Source organism: Mauremys reevesii, linkage group 16 (genome assembly GCF_016161935.1).
Source record: "Mauremys reevesii isolate NIE-2019 linkage group 16, ASM1616193v1, whole genome shotgun sequence".
NCBI lineage: Eukaryota > Metazoa > Chordata > Testudines > Geoemydidae > Mauremys > Mauremys reevesii.
Window position 1 is genome coordinate 43,847,383 of NC_052638.1, and position 18,668 is coordinate 43,866,050.

The following is an 18,668-nucleotide window of genomic DNA, read 5'->3' on the forward strand; positions in this document are numbered from 1 at the left end:
ACAAAGCATTTTAGAGTAGAGCTTTGACATTCAAACTTATTTGTGTGTTTACATATATCTTGTCAGATGTAAACCATGCAACCAGATTAGCTTGTGGACACTAATTCACTTTGATGTCTTAATTACATTATATTATGTTTGTGGATGGTTCAGTTAACCTTAAGATCAAAGATGTAAGATATTGCAGGAAATAATATTACTTACATTGTCTTCCATTTAAATTGTCTGTGCAATAATGGAATGCCTTGATAGTTTGAATGGATAATTGCCTTATGTCCATTCATACTATTAATACCTGTGTATACGTAGGCAATAGGGAATTTTACTTCAGAGCAACTATGTGCATTACCTATTCTTCACTCAAGGAAGGCCTGTTGTGTAATCACACTGTCAAGAGTACTATAGTAGCCTGCCAGAGATCTATACAAGAACTCTAGGACCTGATCCTGTTATCTCAGATCTGTTTAAGCTTGGACAGGGGAAGATTGAGTAGCAAGACTGAGGTCTCCAGCTCCAGTCTGGATCACCCCAATATTGGACATCAACTGCCTATTTTGGACTATAACCTGATGAATTGATTCTGGAAAGAATTTTTGCAGCTCACTATCTCTACTATGAAACTGAGAACTCTATTCATAGCTGTATGTATAATGATCTTTTAACCAAATACTTGTTTATTGGCTGTAAGTGTGTATTCGGTTAAGATCTGAAATATTCATTGACCTGGTGGATATATGTCTGATCTCTTGAGATTTTCAGTAATCCTCATCATATTTGACTTGTCTGCCTGGGTGGGAGCCCAAGGTTGGGTTCATTTAAGAGAGCTGTGGTTTTGGCTTCTGGGTAACCAGGAAGGTATTGTAGAATTTGTTTGTCACTGGGTTGGTAAATCTAATTATTAGAATAACCACCAGTTTTGGGGATCATCTGCCTCATTCTCTGCAGTTTGCCCTGATTGAGCAATCTCAGTGTGAGGCCCCCAGTGACAATGGTCACATATATTTTATCTTTGGCTGATTCATGGTCCTCCCACCTCTATGCCTTGGAGACTCCCCTTCAAACTTCTGTGTACCAAGATGGTTGATAATGGGTTTGAGAGGTATTGTGATAGGCTGGGGAAATAGTGGTGGGGTAAAGATGGGGAGTTTGGAAGCATGAAGATTGGGAGGAAGAAGAGAGAGGTCTGTAAGGATCTGAAGAACAGGCCGATAGGGAGTTTGGAGAGATTGAGGGGATGGAAGTAATGCTGAGGTGATAGGGTGATGATGGAGTAGTCAAGTTTAGTGAGTATGTGACTTAATAGGAGCAAGGGGTGGTTTGGAGTATGGTGGATAAATGGGAGGTTTTGGTGTTAGGGGATGATGTCTATTAAAGAAAGCATAAGGGGTGATGGGCGAATGGATGGGGTAGGGTGGGGGATAAGGGTGAGGGGATGGTGGATGCATGGGGGATGAGTGAGGGAGGTTTGGCAGAAAAGGGTGAGAAGAAGGGTATACAGTTTGGAGGTGATGGGGGAATGGAGACATGATGTGAGGGGTTGTCAGGAAGGGATGAGAGAGGCCTGGATGGTGGGGTGCAGGGATTTGGATTGGTGGATGGATGGGGAACATGGGGATGGATGAGGCGGTGGCAATGCATGAGGATGAGTTGAGGGTGTCAGTGGTGAGGGATATGTGGGTGGGGATGAGGCAGTGGGAGGTACATGGGTGGTGGCATTATGAAGGGGTGGAGGCTACATATGGTGGAATGAGAGGTTGAGGACATAAGGGATATATAGGGGGGCTATGACGGGGTGGAGGGAGAGTATGTGGGTGGGGGTACATGGGCTGGGAGTCCACAGGTGGGGGGGTACATGGTTGGGGTGAGAAGGTGGGGGACATAAGGGGATACATGGGGGCTATGCAGGGTGGGGGTACACAGACGGGGAGTCACAGGTGAGTGTACTGGTGGGGTTCGTGGGGTACATCAGGGGATGGGAGGTGCACGAGCGGGGGGTGCCCAGGTGGGTATGAAGGGGGGAGGGTCCCTGGGGGTGCCCAGGTGGGGGTACATGTCTGGGCGAGGACCGGCCCGAGGAGGGGGGGTGCTGCTGCTTGGCCCCGCGCGCCCCCGGCCGCCCCGCCGTGCACTAGCGGCGCGCTCTCGCGCCGCCATCTTCCCTCCGTCTGTCTGTCCAGCCGGCCCCTTTGTCTGTCCGCAGCCCCGCCCGTCCCAGCAGTGGAGCCGGTAAGAGCTGGGCCCGGCCCGGCCCCGGCCCGTCTGTTGGGGGGGCTGGGCTGTCCCGGGCGCGCGGTGCTGGTCCGGTTCGGTCTGTGTCCCGGGGGGCGCGCGGTGCTGGGCCGGTTCGGTCTGTGTCCCCGGGGGGGCGGGGGTCGCGCGGTGCGGGGCTGGTTCGGTCTGTGTCAGGGGTCGCGCGGTGCTGGGCCGGTTCGGTCTGTGTCCCAGGGCGGGGGCGCGGTGCTGGGCCGGTTCGGTCAGTGTCCCAGGGGCGCGCGGTGCTGGGCCGGTTCGGTCTGTGTCCCGGGGGGGGGGGGGGGCGGGCGGTGCTGGGCCGGTTCGGTCTGTGTGCCGGGGGCGCGCGGTGGGGGGCGGGTTCGGTGTGTGTCCCGGGGCGGGGGCGCGCGGTGCTGGGCCGGTTCGGTCTGTGTCCCGGGGGGCAGGGGGCGCGCGGTGCTGGGCCGGTTCGGTCTGTGTCCCGGGGGGGCGGGGGGCGCGCGGTGCTGGGCCGGTTCGGTCTGTGTCCCGGGGGGGGCGCGGTGCTGGGCCGGTTCGGTCTGTGTCCCGGGGGGCGCGCGGTGCTGGGCGGTTCGGTCTGTGTCCCGGGGCGGGGGGCGCGCGGTGCTGGGCCGGTTCTGTGCAGGATGCTGGCCAGGTTCGGCCTGTGTCGCTGGGGGGATGATGGTGGGCCTGTTCCTGTCTGTGTCGCTGGGGGTGCATGGCGGGCGCCCCATACCTCTCTGTTCCTTGGGGCCCATGGCAGGTGGCGCTTGGCCGGCTCTGTCTGTGTCACTGGGGAGCACTGGGCTGGCTCTGTGATGCTGGTGGGGGGGCGCATGGCACTGGGCTGGTTCCGTTTGTGTTGCTGAGGGTGGGCGCAGTATGCTGGGCCAGTTCTGTCCATGCTGCTGGGGGTGGGCGCAGTATGCTGGGCCAGTTCTGTCAGTGTTGCTGGGGTGGGGGTGTGCACGGCGCTGGGAGGTTCTGTCTGTGTCCCTGGGGGGTGATGGGCTGGTTCCCTGTATGTTGCTGGGGCGGGGAGGGATTGCTGCTTGTCCCAGTGAGCAGGGTCAGGTGTGCTGGGCCGGTTCGGTCTGTGTCCCGGGGAGGGGGGGCGCACGGTGCTGGTCCGGTTCGGTCTGTGTCCCGGGGGGGGGCCCACGGTGCTGTTCGGTTTGGTCTGTGTCCCTGGTCCGTGTCCCAGGGGGAGTGTGCCTGCAGTTGATCACTTAGCCAGTGCCCGGCTTTCAGCATTTGCAGGATGAGCCCTGCATGCACAGCGGGGTTACCCGTACTCTGGGGTTAGCTTGGAAGACTGGGGCAGAGCCCAGCCACCTGAGTGAGTTTGGCCGGGGACTTTGAGGGATTCAGTGGGTTTGTGTGATGGTTCTTCTTCTCCTTAGGTGAGCCCTCTGCCGAGGGAAGGACCCCCCTGCTCCTGGGCCAGGGAAACATGTCCCGTCGGAAACAGACTACTCCTAATAAAGTTCATTGTGAGTATTGTGCCCCATGCTATGGCGGCAGTCTTGCCTGGTCGCATTTCCCGGGAGTTGAGGGGCGGCATGTGCAGATTGGGGGCAGGGGGGGACAGATTGGGGGATGTAGAGTTGGAATGGTCAGACTGGTGCAGTTGTGCTGTGTGAGAGTGGGGAGTTAGGGCACTGGCCGTGCTCTGGCATGTGTGGCAAGGCTAGGGATGGACACGCAGCACACCTGAGTAGATGTGTTTGTGCAGGGGATGCCAGCCGCACTTAGTCATCTCATTTCACAGATGAAAGTGCCCTAGGAAATGCGGTGTTTGGCTTTTGGGCTTGGCTGGCGTTTTGGGCAGCAAAGGAAATTTTGGGCTGTGTGCTCTGAGAACATGGCTGGGTGCCAGGATCTTCTGTGTCTGATCCTTGCTCTGCCACAGACTCACTGGGTGACCTTGGACAAGTCACCCGGGCCAGGTCTGCACTACTGACCTATATCAGTATAACTAGGTCGCTCAGAGGTGTGAAAAATCCACACACCCCTAGGTTGTGGGAGAGCTTCTCCCCCCGACATAGCTACCATCTCTCTGGGAGGTGGATTAACGACACCAAGGGGAGGAGCTCTCCTGTAAGCATAGGAGAATCTTCACTAAAGTGCTACAATGGCACCACTGCGGTATGTGAAGGCAAGGCTTTAGTCACCCTGTGCCTCGGTTTCCCTCCCTGCAGTGATGATGATGATGAGATGGGTAGTTTAACTGGCTCATGGCCAGATAGATACTGCCTAGATTACACTCTCTGTTAGCTGAGAGGTCACCCTGTGTTTCTCGAGCAATGTCAGCACCCAGCATTTGGTTACTGTTGCAGTCACTGTGTGCGTCAGCACTGACTGTAGGCAGACACGTAGTGCGCCGTCACTGGAGCTAGGAGACAGGCATACAAAGTTTCAGTGACAAAGGGGGCACTGCACAGCTCCAGCTTGTTTCTGCATGACTGAATCAGAGTGCGGGGAGTGGAGATGCGCTGTCACCCACCCAGAAGGATAGTTGGGTTTACACGCACCACGGGGGCCTCGATGAGAACTGTGAAGTGGGGGATGAGAGGCTGGAGTCCTTGCTAAGAATGGAGTGACTGGTAGGAGTGCAAGCCTGAGAGCAGAATGCTGCAGCTAGAACAGTCCTACCAAACACCCCTCTTGGCTGATGCTACCACCTTGCGTGCATTTGTGTGTTTCTCTCTGCTGTCCTTATGTATGGATGAGGCGGTAGAAATCTACACGTGCTGCACTCTGCACAGCCAGTGGGTGTGTTTGGGGAGATTGTAACAGGGACCCTGAGACTGGGATTTGGAAAACACCAAGAGAGGCATGGGAGCGGGAGGAGGCTTCCATGGTGGCATTGCCGGAGGTGCTAGCGGTGACTTTTGGCAGCTGCCCTGCAATTTGTACTGTCTGATTCCTATTCCTCTGTGTTTGGGTTGGGACTGGGCACAGTATAGCTGTGACTTGCTGCCTGGTGCATTAACTCTTGGGCCTTGTTTTCACAAGAGACGTTTGGGGCACTAACCACTGTGTAGTCTCTCCTAGCATGCCTGTAACACACCTCGCGTCCACACACACAGTGCACAGGCATTACAGCTATCATTTGGGTTAGATTTGCCTTGAGCACATGTCAAGGGAGATCAGTGGATGAGAGCAGTGACATAACAGCTCTCACAGTACAAATACCCTTCCCCCTCCTGTCCCACAGTGCCTAGTTGGCCTGTCTGGTCTGTTTTGCTGCACCCCACTGCACAGGGGTGAAGTTATTCAGAAGCTAGTAATTTGTACTTATAGCACCGCACACACTGGAGTTCAGTTGTGCACTATTTTCACAGTGAACAAGATCATCTATTTCTGCAATATCTGATTCTGTCACCATGTCTCAGAGGAGACCATCATATGAACATGCGGCCAGCTGGTATGAAGCTAACATACAGGCTCTGGTATCCATCTAGGGAGAGGCGCTCTGGTACCAATTGAACTTCTTCACACACAACACGTTAATGTATGACCAGGTATCTGAGCAGCTGTTTGACGTGGGCATCACCAGGAGAAGCAAGTGGTGCCACAAGAAGAAAAAGGGACTGAAAGGCCTATGCAGCATGACCCAGGACAGTAACAGTCTCTCCGGCTCAGGATGGAAAACTGACCCCTTTTATAATGAGCAGCACTGAACTGTCGGGACTCACCCAGCCTGCGGAGAGCCCAGGAGTGCCATGCAGAGCACTTGTGACAGACAAGGAGCATCAGCTCCAAGAACTGGGTGAACTGTCGGTATGAGGAGTCAGAATGGGAGACAACAGGCGTATTACTGGGATCTCTTCCTGGGGACGGAGATAGCTTGGGAGGAGGAGGAATTGGGCCGCAGGTATGCAGCTTTTTATTGTACTATCTTCCACTCGGGTCTGATTTTGCAGGTTGGGGGCTGGAGAAGAGTTTTCTGTAATGGTCTGAACGCCGCCATTTATGATTGTAAATGGCCAGATACAGGCTCACAAGAGGGAAGAAGTGTTCACCTCTTCCCCACTCCACTAGGCCCTATTCTCTCCTCACTCAGCCACACTGGGACGTTTGGCAGTTGCAAGTCCCTCTCTTTCCTGCCCAGTTCAGTCCACCATTATTCCCCAAGTGTGGCGCCCCCTCATTGAAAGACCAGGGTTAGCTACATGGTCTGCTCTTCCCAGTTAGCACAGAACTACTCAGTTGCGTGGCTGCACTCAAGTGGGTAGAATAGCAGGGGGAGAACTTCAGAAGAGCACAGAAACCACAATAAAAGTGAGAATGTTGTTGTTTCAAGTACAGTAACTCCTCACGTAACGTCCTCCCACTTAATGTTGTTTCGAAGTTATGTCGCTGCTCCATGAGGGAACATACTCGTTTAAAGTTGTGCAATGCTCCCTTATAACGTCATTTGGCTGACGTTACAAGGGAGCATTGCACAAGTTCCTCTTCTCCGCCTCCTCCCCCTCCCTTCCTCACTCCCTCCCAGCACTTCCCTTCCCCCCCCCCCGGGCAAACAGCTGTTTGGTGGCGCTTAGGACTTTCTGGGAGGGAGGGAGCAAGTGAGGAAGCTGCCCCCCTCCCCCTCTCGGCAGGCAGGGCCACCCGGAACACAGGGTCTTTAGGGGCTGCAGGGCCCTGGGCTAAGGGGGCCCTGGGGCCCTGGCCTGCAGCTCTAAAGCCCCTTTCGGACTGCGGCCTTGCGAGCACGGGCCAGAGGACTCAGGAGGGGCCGGGACAGCCGCGCAGCGTTGCTTCTCTCCGGCCGCTGGCTGCATTTTTCAGGAACATAACTACAACATTAAGTGAGGAGTTACTGTAGGCAAATATCAAGTACTATGGTCATTGCATTTACATTTAATCGTATTGCTGCCCCTCCTGCAGGACTGTGGCAACTGATTAATACATGTTTCTTCTGCCATTTAATGCATGAAAAACAATCCTACCTTGCAAAGTGATGCAAAAATAATACAGGCCATGATATTAGGGTACTGCAAGTATTCAGCCTGTTCCCTGCGGATTTGAGAGATGCAGTGCGATTCTTTTAATCCAGTGGCAATACTGGGGTAGTTCAGTTTAGCCTTTATTTTCTCCCAATCGTCAGGATTTATATCTGAAAACCTTTCCCAGCCGTCATCCAACCCTGCAGTCAAGTGTTGTGGCAGACACAGCTGCCCTGAAGCTCACCCTCCCTCCATTCAGACAAGTCACCCTTCTCATCCACGCCAGCAGTTCTGCAACAGAGCTCAGGCTTTTCCTCCTCCTCACATGTTGCTTTTCTTTTTGTGCCCAGGACCTTTTGCCAAATGGTGTTTTTGACGTTCTGCAATAAGTAATCTTTTCTAGCTGAATTCCAGTGACCACCCCGGCCTCATTCCCTTCATCTCATTAGCATATTAATCCTTCGTCCCCACCCACCCATATTCTTATAGCAGAATTCACACACCACTTATATCTTTTAACATCTCTGGGTGGAGGAAGAAAGCGCCTCACTTTCAGTTCCAAACTGAACATAAATTGTCACTTGTACCAAATCCCTTGATACTAGGAGAGCTAGATGGGCTATTGCTGTGGTTATTAACTTCCCTTTCTCTTTTTCCATTCCAGTGCCCTTACAGCCATATGGACATGCCCGAACAGGGATGGGCAGGTGCATTAGCTCCCCAGTGAGCAAGTTTCAGGTCCTGGAAAAGGAAGTGTGGAGAAGACCTGTGTGAACAGGGACTTTGGTCCCTCCTTGAACTTGTACAAGTATTTAAAGAGGCTCCTCTCAGGACTCGTGTAGGCTGAGCCGGACAGGGGACTTGTGTAAGGCTTTTGCAGAGCGCGAGAGATGTGAATGGAGGAGGCAGGGTCCCAGAGGGACAGGGCTCAGGAAAAACTGCCTGCCAGGTTAACACCATCTGGTCTTAGCATGCCTTCCCCTCCTGCCCAGCACCACTGGGGCCCTGTACCACCACAGCCATTCTCAGGCATCCCCCTCTTTTACAAGACTGTGGAAAGGAGAACTGGAGCCCAAAAGAGAGAGACTATCAGGACCTCCGCATGCGCTCTCTCTAACTCTGGTGACTTGTTTTGGTATTGCAGCAACCTGCAGCCTTGTTTGTATTTAATAAAGTTGTGGAAAAGCATTTGTGAGTTCAGTACCAAGCATACTGTCCTTTATCCCCACAAGCCACTCCTCGTGCTCCTTTGTCAAAGGGCGTGCAACACCTCCAACGCAGGAGCTATATGAATGCATACAAACAACGAGAGGAAAATCCCACCACCTTGGACTGGTGCGTCTGGCCTATCTGTAACCCAGCAGTGCATTTCTCCATCAGTCCTCTGAGAGGCTAGGTCAGTGCAATAGGGTACGAGCTTAATGAGCATAACATTGAATTCCCTTCCCCCAGTTCCCCACAGGCACTTAGGATGCATGTGCTCCTGGACTGTGTGGTGTGGGCGGATGCTGAGCGCCTCAGTGTAGCAGCCTGTCTGTCCAGCTGGGAGTGGTGCTGCTTCCTTCCTCCACTGCTCCTGGAAGTAACCACCTTGGTTTCGCATGTGATCTGCAGAAAGGCAGCAGGCAGCTGTTGGCACAACATCACTCATGGAGACTGAGGTTGATATTATTCATAGGAAGAGCCCCCCTCTGCACACTCCTGCAAAGCCCTGTGCTTAGGAGAATCCTGATGTCACTCACTTGGCCCAGTCACACTTCATGTGTGTTCAGGAACCCACGGCAAGGCCCACATCCCGTGGACTAGGCTGGGAGGGACATGTCCCACCAATAGTGCCAGATTATAGGAATAGGAACCCTAATTATTTGACTCCTCTAGTGATCTCTGGTACATTCTCCACCTTGCTGTCATAGCCTTGCTGCGCCCCACAGACATACGAGTCTAGCATGGTTCCCTGCTCACTAGTAATAATCCAGGAGAGCAATTTACCACAGGAGAATGAGGAGCTTATGCTCATAATCTGTTGGAACCAGCTCCCCACAAGTGCTGAAATTCTGCGTTCTTTGCTGCTTGCCTCAGGTCTCTTGTACCTTGGTCCTGCCAGTCTGAGGTTGCGATGGGGACCCAAAGGACAGAAGCAGCACTCCACCCAATGGAAATCATTCTCCAGCACGATTTGGAATCATCCACTGGGTGAGGGGTGTGTGACTGGGAACTGCTGCTTTCAGACACAGGCCCCACCACAATATCCTTTGCTACCTTGCCTCACACAGCTAGTAACTGCTTTCCAAAAGCTCCAGGAGAAACCGTCCTTGCTGAGCATGCAGCCTCGGCTCCATTTCTGACAAAAGAATTAGGAAATTGTGCTGGCAACCAGAGGCTTTTGGGAATTTGACCTCCTTTCCCATAATTCCCCTGGAATTGCTGAAGGCTTTTTGAACTCTCACAACTCACGGCTTCATCAAGCATGCCAGGGACTGTGGGATAGGTAGTGAGAAGGCAGGGCAAGCGTGGACATGAGACAAAACTGTAAGTGAAACAGCTGCCTGATATGGACATGCTGTGTCATTGAGACCTGTGCTGGTGGCTGTCCCAATGACGTTTTTTAACTATGGAGGCACCAGCCATAGCTTCAGATTTAAAGCAAGTTTTGCACTTAAATCGAGGATTTAATTTCTTTGTTATGTACAGTGCATCTTCTCCAAAATTACAGAATTTACAGGTCTGTTGCATCTTAGTCACATTTAACATGCGCGATTTCAGCTTTATGCAGTCAGCAAAAACAAGAAAAAAACAAACGAGAAAAATAACAATTTAAACACTTTCTGTAGTGTGACACTTTTGTATTTTTTATGTCTGATTTTGTAATCAAGTAGTTTTTAAGTGGGTGAAACTTGGGGGTACGCAAGACAAATTAGACTCCTGAAAGGGGTAGCGTCGTCTGGAAAGGTTGAGAGCCACTGATTTAATCTAATGTGTGATCTCAAGCATTAGAAGGCACTTATGAGAATGGTCTGATTATTGCATAGGGTCACTGCAGGGCAAAGTTAAAGTTGCGTCGGGACCCTACCTGTGCATTACCAGACTTCTTTTATATGTAACCCTAACTCTGAACGTCTTGAGTTTATCGTGCCTGATTTGGGGCTAATTACAACATTATTGTGACATCTTTTACCCTAAATTACTGATATTCAATCTCAACCTTAACTCCGTTTTTGCATGCTTTTTGTCAGATAATCAGGGTGGATAAAAATCAATCCTTCATTTAAAAAAAGATTAGTTTTGTTAGATTTTGCATTTAAATAGAGCTTTTCTTTTAAAAAATAAACCTATTTGAATTATGATAACGTATATTGAGGACTAAACTTACAATAACCTACTCAGATAGTTTAGATTAAATAAAAAGCATTCAAGCAGTATCTGTTTGCTGCCGAAATGTTAAGGAAAGTTATTACTGAACTGGTAGGAGTCACTGGCTAAGCATGGGGAACCAGCGTCTAATGCTAAACTAGCTTTTGACAGCAGCCGCCTCATCTACAGGTGCAGAGAGAGTATTTTCTTCATTTTAGTTTATTCAGCTAGTTCAGTTCAGTGACTTCAAAGGTGAGCACCAGCTAGGAGTTGAACTGGCAAGAAAGTTTGTTTTCCTCATCCAGTCAATGAATAAAAATGAGGTGTGAGTGAGTGAGAGCTACTGGTTCTGAAATCTTGAAGGCTAGATGCCCAGATCCTCAAGGTGTTTAGGCGCCTAGCTACCGTTAGTGTTGTGGCAGGGAGGCCCCATGGGTGGGATTCACAGTGGGACAGAGAGTTTGCAACACTCATTGTCACGCTGCACAGGACCAACGCTGCGATCCGTAGAGCTGAGTTAGGGGCCGGGGCCTCTATACAATCCATGGGGTGAGAGGCCTAAGAACGGGAGCCCCAGAAGCCAGCGCACCAGGCAAGGGGCTGCCTAAGGGAGCCAAAGGGAGATGCACACGGGTATGTGCTAAGCCCCCCAATCCCTCTTTGGAGAAAGGTGCCTAAGCCCAGGCTGCAGCTAGCGAGCCATGAACAGAACCCTGCAGCCAGGCAGCGTAGGTGCTGAAGGGGTTTCTTGCGGGAATGAGGTAGGCACCTCACGGTGTCACACAAAATGGAGACTGGTGGAGGAGAAATACTGAAAGAGTGATCGGAGCAGGGGGAGTGGCCCAGGATCTGTTAGCTCTCTCGTTCCCATGCTCTTGCTGGAGTACCAAGTCAGCTCCATATCAGAATAACCCATAGCTCAGCGGTGAGAGCGCTCTCTGGAGAGGTGGCAGAGCCCTTTGCAAATCCTTTCTCTTCCCCTGGCTCATGGAACGCCCTGGGGCGTGGTGTGAGACAGGCACCCAGATGCCTAGTGGGAGACAGCAGTGCACATGCCCCAAGGCAGAAACTTTGGTGCCAAGTGAGTTTAGGCACCTACAGAGTTGATGGGAGTTTTGTGGATCACAGTGGGGCCAAAGCTGGCACTTGGGCAGCTCCCCCTGAGGCTTAGGCATGTAAGTGCTTTTGTGGCCCTGGGCCCCGGTCAGGTCACTGCACTGACTGCCGCTAATACGGCCTTTCATAGACCCAGTGGAGATGCCAAACAGGGTTTGAGAAATTCATTTTTCCCAGTGTATCTAGCACATTTCAGGTAGTTCTGTTTAGCTAATGAGAAATAATGGTCTTAGCTTCCAAGGCCAGAGGGGACCCCGGTGCTCAAGTAGTCTTACCGCCAGCATAACACAGGCCACAGCACTTCCCCAAAATAATCCCCCTGGACATACGGTGTCTTTTAGAACAATGTCACAATGCTGAGTCTGTGCATTTTGAATTGAATTCCAATTTCCATCCAAATGCAGCTTGACACAGCTCACCAGGAAAACAGATCATCCAAGAAATGTAGCACTTGCCATTTGCTAACAAAATATAAAACATGTAACCATTGAGAATCTGACTAAGCTGTGTAATTGCTTAAATGTGTGTAAATACAGCACATCCTGCTGCTTAGCACAAACCTGCCGAATCTAGTGGAACAGCTACATTTAGCTGCAAATCAACATGTTTTAATGGTTACCAACACTGAGAACCTTTTTAAAAAATTAATTACAAATACAAAACAAGATTAAAAACCAATTCTTTACATTAGTCCCCCCTGCAGGCAGTGTGGCCACATGGTGAAAGCATACTCTGTCGGTCCCATCTGGCTGTGGCTTGAGCATATCTTGGGCTAGAAGAGGGTTTCTTCTGGCTCTGTGTGCCAGGCAGGGGATGTAGGGAGAGGATGGGCAGGGCGCAGTGTGTTTTTGGTGGGGAGGGGTGGCTGGGGTCAGGAGTTTGTCACTACCAGCTTCTAAGAACTAGCCCTGTGCTAAGCAGGCACAAGGGTGTTGGTGCCATGGGGCAGGACAGTGCAGAGCTTTCAACAGATTCTTGCCTGAGGCTGATAAGAGCGGAGACTCGTGTGTCTGAGCAGCTTGGTGCCTGAATGAGCTCCTGGAAGAACATGCTGAAGAGTGCTATGGAAACGCAGCCGTCTGACTGTTCTGTCTTTGTGGCTGCCAGGGGAGCAAGTCTTCGCAGGGCTGGAGGAGCAAGCCCGCCAGGCCATGATGAAAAATGACTTTCCTGGAGCCTTTGGAGAGCAGCGGCCAACAATTCACCAACTGCAGGATCAGGACTCCAGCAGCAGTGAGTTCAGCACCTTCGGGTAATGGATGGAGGAGACTGACTGTGTGGATGGCTGGAGGGTGCAGGATGTGTGTGTACACTTTGAGGAGTCCTGTAGCTATTGACTCTTTTAGGGGTTGGCCTTAAGCTGCTGCATAGGGCCTCGAGTGATTGGTTTGTGTGTTCCAGGTGACAGTGAGGGTGAGGAAGAGGAGACCACGCAGGATGAAGTCTCTTCTCACACTTCTGAGGAGGATGGCACGATGGTGAAAGTGAAAACGGAATTAGAAAATGCAGAGCAGCCTGTAGCTGGAAACCAACAGATTGGAGAAAATGAGGCAAGCAATTCACTCCCTTGCAGTACATTCTGGTACCTCCCCAGAATGGAGGTGCTTGGGCACCTACTCATGTCTGGCTCAGTTTTCTTTATGGGGAGTGGTGCTATGTATCTTGCCTTCTCCAAACACGGGCCATGGCATGTAGGATACTGGTTCTGGGGAGCGCTCGGACTGCCAGGAGCAGCCGCTCTGGGGTATGGGACAGAAGGGGTGGCAGAGGGAATCTGAGCTACATCTGCTCAAGTGAGCCACTCCCAGAACATGGCACTGGCCGGAGTCCTCAGCTACTCCTGTCCCCACTCTGCTGTCTCTCTGATCCACTTCCATCCACCCTTGCTGTTGATTACCACCCAGGCCCATGCAGTGTAGTTATAGCCGTGTGGGTTCCAGAATATTAAAGAGACAGGGTGGGTGAGGATATTACCTCGCTCACCTTGTCAGCTAGTCTCAAGTGTCTTCCGTGTCCAATTTTTCTGCCTTGTACCACCTGTCTGCCCGGCTCAGGTCAGAGGAACATGCCCTACCTCACTCCTCGCTGACCGGGGTCCTTGGCAGTGGGGGAACTGTTCCAATGCCTCCGCCATGCAAACAGGAGGAAAGAGCCTACCCTATCCAGTGCCCACAAGAAACCTGTGGACTCCATGGCGTTTCTGACTCTTCTGCCTTGTGGGCTATAGAAGCTCTGCATGGGGTCGGCTTTTTCCTCCTGTTTGCACTGAGGAGCTGGGAATAGTCCCGCACTGCCAAGGACCCAGGTCAGAACGCAGCGAGGTTGGGCACATTGTCCGAGCTGTGCAGGCAGTGAGGTGATGTGAGGCAGAAGGGTTTATGGAGTGTTCTGCTGCAGTGCACATGAGAGTGGGGTGGGCTGCGAGAAGGAAATCTCTTTTCCTGACTCTTACTGAACTGGCTTCTCCTTGTTCTTAGGTGACTGAGGATTTGAATACAGCGTCCATGCTGGGACTGTCGCAGTGCCCACTCTGCCAGCTGGAATGTGGGAGCAGAGAGCAGCTCATTGCTCACGTGTACCAGGTAGGAGATGTCTTTCCCAGGAGACATCTTCCTTATGAACTTAGATAACCAGGGCTCAGCCCTCTCTCGGGGTGAAAGGAACTGAAGAGATAGAAGGACCCCCAGGCTTCAAACCCTGGTTCTGACAATGACATGCTGGGACCATGGGCAGGTCGCCTCACCTCTGCACCACAATTTCCCCATCTGTAAAATGGGCCCGATTAAGGTATGTGAAGTGTGGTATGGCCCTGGAGGAGCCCTTTGCTGGCCCCACGTTCAGACTCGACACTGGAGGAGGGGCTGCAGGGTTATCCTGATTCTGATTTTGTCAGTAGCAAAGACACATTTCCAGCTGGAAAGTAATTGAAGGTGACTGTAGAGGCTGCAAACCAGAATGGTGGGTGAAGAAGCAGCCAAGCGCTCTGGAACGTGGCCTCTCTGCCACACCCCATCTCACGACGCCAGGGGCTGACCTCTGCTGATTTTGGCCCTGGGTGGGAATCTCCAGCTGTTTTCAAACGAGGCACAGAAACAGCTTTGCAGTGTGCATTGGGGCAAGACCCATCCTGCTGGCCTAGCCAGTCCTGTCGTGGGTCCCACCCATCGAAACAGCTGCTCTTTCACAGAGAGAGCTGCAGCTCTGCACCATGCCAGCCCTTGCTGGGTCCTCCCAGAGCCCTTCTCTCCACGCCTGCCCCCCACCAGGTTAGTGTTTGTACAACTAGTAATGAAACCCTTTCCTGCCCCAAACCAGCAGCCATCAAGGGTAGCCCTGTGGGTATGACAGAAAAAAGTCACCCCTTCGGGAGGCCGTTCATTCTAACCCCGTCTCCGTTCCCAGTTGCCGTTTACAGTGAGGCTGGTTTTGCATGCACATGTTTGCAGGCACTTTCCCCAAGTGAGCGTGATCACGCTTTACACAGAGGAAGCGCTCCCTCAGCTGCAGCAGTGAATACTTGGTCCAGGCCCTTCCGTTCTAAGAGCCTGAGCCCTAACTGCCTCCCTGTGCACCGACATGCAGCTCTAATCAAGCTTCACCTCCCATAACCAACATGCCTACCACTGCAGTTCATTCTCAAGGGCTTGGGCTTTGCCTGGGAACCTACAGACAAAGGTTCTGGTGGTAGCAACAGAGGCAAGCCAAGTACCAAGCCCTGGGGAGGAGCTGAAAGATTTCTCCGTGTCACCGAGCATTGAACAGGCAGAGCAGGCTTTCTGGGCAGGTTGGTCACTGAAAACCTAGGGCTTGTTTTGCAGCACACTGCAGCTGTGGTCAGCGCCAAGAGCTACATGTGTCCGGTGTGTGGCAGAGCCCTCAGCTCCCCAGGGTCCCTGGGGCGACACCTCCTGATCCACTCAGAGGACCAACTGTCAAACTGTGCAGTGTGTGGGGCACACTTCACCAGCCATGCCACATTCAACAGGTGAGACTTTCCTCTCGCTTCAGTTGGGGCTGCATGCAGACACGTCAGGCCCCGAGTATCACAGGGCTGCTTCAGGTGAAGCCACCGGATTGATCACCTCAGCCTTTGGAGACTGGAGTAAACTGTTAACTACTGCTACCCTGCACTTGTGGGAGAGCTGGAACTATTCCCCAAGGGAGCCTGCTTCCAGCTGAACCTCGCCACAGGCAGATCCAGAGTCTGTGCTCAGGGCTAGAACTCCCTGACCATGCTGTCTAGAACTGGCTCCCTAAGTCCTAGCCAAGCCATGCAGAGCCCACTGGGATGTCCAGCTACAGGAAAGCAGTGTTGTTCCTTTACTCTAGAAATTCCAGTGTCTGGTGGAGCACTAGAGCCAAGCTCAGTCCCATGCTGTTCCCCTGCCCTTTGTCCTTCCTGGAGGAATCGTCGGGGCACCGAGTCTCCGGGCAGGGCAGGTGGCTCTGAGGCTCTGGTGGATGAGCTGTTCAGTAGCAGAATTACAACTGAAGCATGAAATCCAAAGGTGCCAGGGCTGGAGCATCTGAGCGGCTCCCTGGGTAATTTCTGAATCCAGTCCCCCCAGCCTTAACTCATTGCTGACCTTGCCCCCACACCCTTTATGTGGGTGCTCCTGGCAAATGTGTCCAGGTTTGTTAACATCCCCAAAGCCCTTGATGCGCACCACCATCGTGGGCTGTTAGTGGCTGGCCCATTGCCTCTCCCCTGTGCGGGGGGCTCCTTGCAGGGCACGCTGTGTCAGCAGGAGATCCTTGATTCTGTTCTTTCTGCTTTCCAGTGAGAAACTGCCAGAAGTGCTTAGTGCAGATTCCTTGCCCACCCTGCACAGCGAGGGCCCGTCTGGTGCTGAGGACAAGGACGTTGCCTTTAACGCCCCTGTGTATCCTGCGGGCATCCTCCTAGTGTGCAACAACTGTGCTGCCTATCGCAAGCTGCTGGAGGCACAGGCTCCTGGCGTGCGCAAGTGGGCGCTTCGCCGGCAGAACGAGCCACTAGAAGTGCGGCTTCAGCGCCTGGAGCGGGAGCGCACGGCCAAGAAGAGCCGGCGGGACAACGAGACGCCAGAGGAGCGGGAGGTGAGGCGCATGCGGGACCGAGAGGCTAAACGCCTGCAGCGCATGCAAGAGACAGACGAACAGCGGGCGAGGCGGCTACAGAGGGACCGGGAGGCCATGAGACTGAAACGTGCTAATGAGACCCCGGAGAAGCGGCAGGCTCGGCTCATCCGGGAGCGCGAGGCCAAGAGGCTGAAGCGGCGCCTGGAGAAAATGGACATGATGCTTCGGGCCCAGTTTGGCCAGGACCCCTCTGCCATGGCTGCTTTGGCAGCCGAGATGAACTTCTTCCAGCTGCCAGTGAGCAACGTGGAGCTGGAAAGCCAACTGCTGGGCAAGATGGCCTTCGAGGAGCAGAGCAACAGCACGCTGCATTGAGCTGCAGCCCAACCACCGCCGCGGCTCCACGTGGCCCACTGGACGCCAGCAGCCTGGCCGCTGCCGCTCCCCAGCGGGAGGCTCACATACGGCACCTGACGGACCCTTCCCGCCCCCACTTCTCCCACAACAGGCAGATCTGGGCTGCTCCTGCACATGGGAATGGAGCTGGGAGGCGTCCGCTCAGGCAGCACTGGTGAGAGTGGGCTGTCGGGATACAGTCTGCTCCAGTGGCCGAGCCACAGCCGACGAACAGAGGGAAAATAAATTAATTTTATGTGTAATGAGTCACCTTCCATGCCTGTTGCTTCCTCAGGGCTCGGACTCTGGTAGTGTAGCTGGCTGCTGTGGTTCCTTTCTGCAGGTGGAAAGCCTTTCCCAAAGGGAGGGCAGCCTGGGCCTCCATTCCCACCCCAAAATCCATCTGGCTAGTGTGGGGGGGTCTCTAGTAGCATGAGTAGTGGGATAGTGGACTTTGGCCACAGCACAGGGCAAGTCGTTCACCCGTGGGGTCTGTAAAAAGGACGGGATACCACCAACCTTCTGGGAGGGGGGCTGTAGCCGCACTAACGCCGGTAGTGTTGTGACTGCCCTTTGGGTCAAGGAGCACTCATGACATGCAAGGAGAAGAGTCTAATCTGGCTCCTAGGAACGCATTTTAAGCAGACAGCCTCCCCGACAGGGTGGGGAAAGGGAACAACCCTGGGAATCCTGCTCCTCTGCAAGCAGCATGGCAAGAGTGGAGGGAGGCCTTGCTTGTGGACTGGGGAGGAGTTCAGGGGCTGTACCTGGCCTAGGGGTGGCCTTGGAGAAGCTGACAGACATGGAGCACGGTGGAAACTTCAGGGTAATAGAGGGGGCTCCTGTTGCACTGATGGCGTACCACCTCCGAGGTGACGCTCTGCTCTAGTGGACCAGGCTAGGACCTAAACGTGAGACTTGGCTTCAAACCCTGGGTCCGACAATGACATGCTGGGACCATGGGCAGGTCGCCTCACCTCTGCACCACACTTTCCCCATCTGTAAAATGGGCCCGATTAAGGTATGTGAAGTGTGGTATGTGCAGACTAAGGCCAGTCAGCAGCAGGGGTAGGAAGTGAGTTGAGGCCCTCCTGCTTCCTAACCCTGGGCTTCCTCCATGAGAGCATGTGACTTTAGGGGAGCAATACCACCACCTCTTTGAGTTATTTTCTGTTAGCATTTTTTTTTATGTCACAAGCAGCTCACTTTTCCCAGTAGCCTCCCAGCACCATTAATGTGGCAAAATTTGTCATCTTGTGCAAAATAAAGTGTTACACGGATTAGACAGGCACATTGTACAAACGATTCCTTCTGAACCTTTTACCAACTTTCGTGCAAAGCGTGCTAAATGTGTAGATACCACAAAGGACAGAGGAGTGCTCTGTGCCCTTTTGGAGATTAGGAACATGGGCAGGAAATAACCAAATGAGATTTATCATAGAAAAATGCAGCTCATACATTTGGGGGAAATAATCTGAAACACAGGTACACCCTGGGAGGAAGAAAATGAGGAGCACTGATGCTGAGAGTGGGCAGAGATATAGCTAAACACTATTATACAGCAACTACAAA

The 18,668-nt window shown here is 52.9% G+C and overlaps 1 protein-coding gene across 2 annotated transcripts; it reads left to right on the forward strand.

The window, feature by feature from the left end:
* The first annotated feature begins 2,089 nt into the window (after positions 1 to 2,089).
* ZNF821 (zinc finger protein 821) lies at positions 2,090 to 17,359 on the forward strand. 2 transcript variants are annotated; one of them, XM_039503807.1, is made up of 10 exons: positions 2,177 to 2,226; positions 3,621 to 3,710; positions 5,565 to 6,097; positions 7,837 to 8,507; positions 9,252 to 9,365; positions 12,747 to 12,872; positions 13,041 to 13,189; positions 14,117 to 14,221; positions 15,458 to 15,624; positions 16,421 to 17,359. In XM_039503807.1, the coding sequence occupies exons 4-10, from the start codon at positions 8,465 to 8,467 to the stop codon at positions 17,073 to 17,075; spliced, it is 1,359 nt and encodes a 452-aa protein (XP_039359741.1). In that variant the 5' UTR covers positions 2,177 to 2,226; positions 3,621 to 3,710; positions 5,565 to 6,097; positions 7,837 to 8,464; the 3' UTR covers positions 17,076 to 17,359. The 2 variants fall into 2 exon arrangements, with proteins under 2 accessions (XP_039359742.1, XP_039359741.1); XM_039503808.1 differs by lacking the exons at positions 5,565 to 6,097; positions 7,837 to 8,507; positions 9,252 to 9,365 and having other exon boundaries at positions 2,090 to 2,226.
* The last annotated feature ends 1,309 nt before the right edge of the window (positions 17,360 to 18,668 follow it).

Bases quoted from the DNA above. Each gene is read 5' to 3' on its own strand.
- ZNF821 (XM_039503807.1), top strand. From the start codon at position 8,465: ATGCATACAAACAACGAGAGGAAAATCCCACCACCTTGGACTG. The intron at 8,508-9,251 runs GTGCGTCTGGCC...TGCTTGCCTCAG, and splicing joins AATCCCACCACCTTGGACTG to GTCTCTTGTACCTTGGTCCT. The intron at 15,625-16,420 runs GTGAGACTTTCC...TCTGCTTTCCAG, and splicing joins AGCCATGCCACATTCAACAG to TGAGAAACTGCCAGAAGTGC.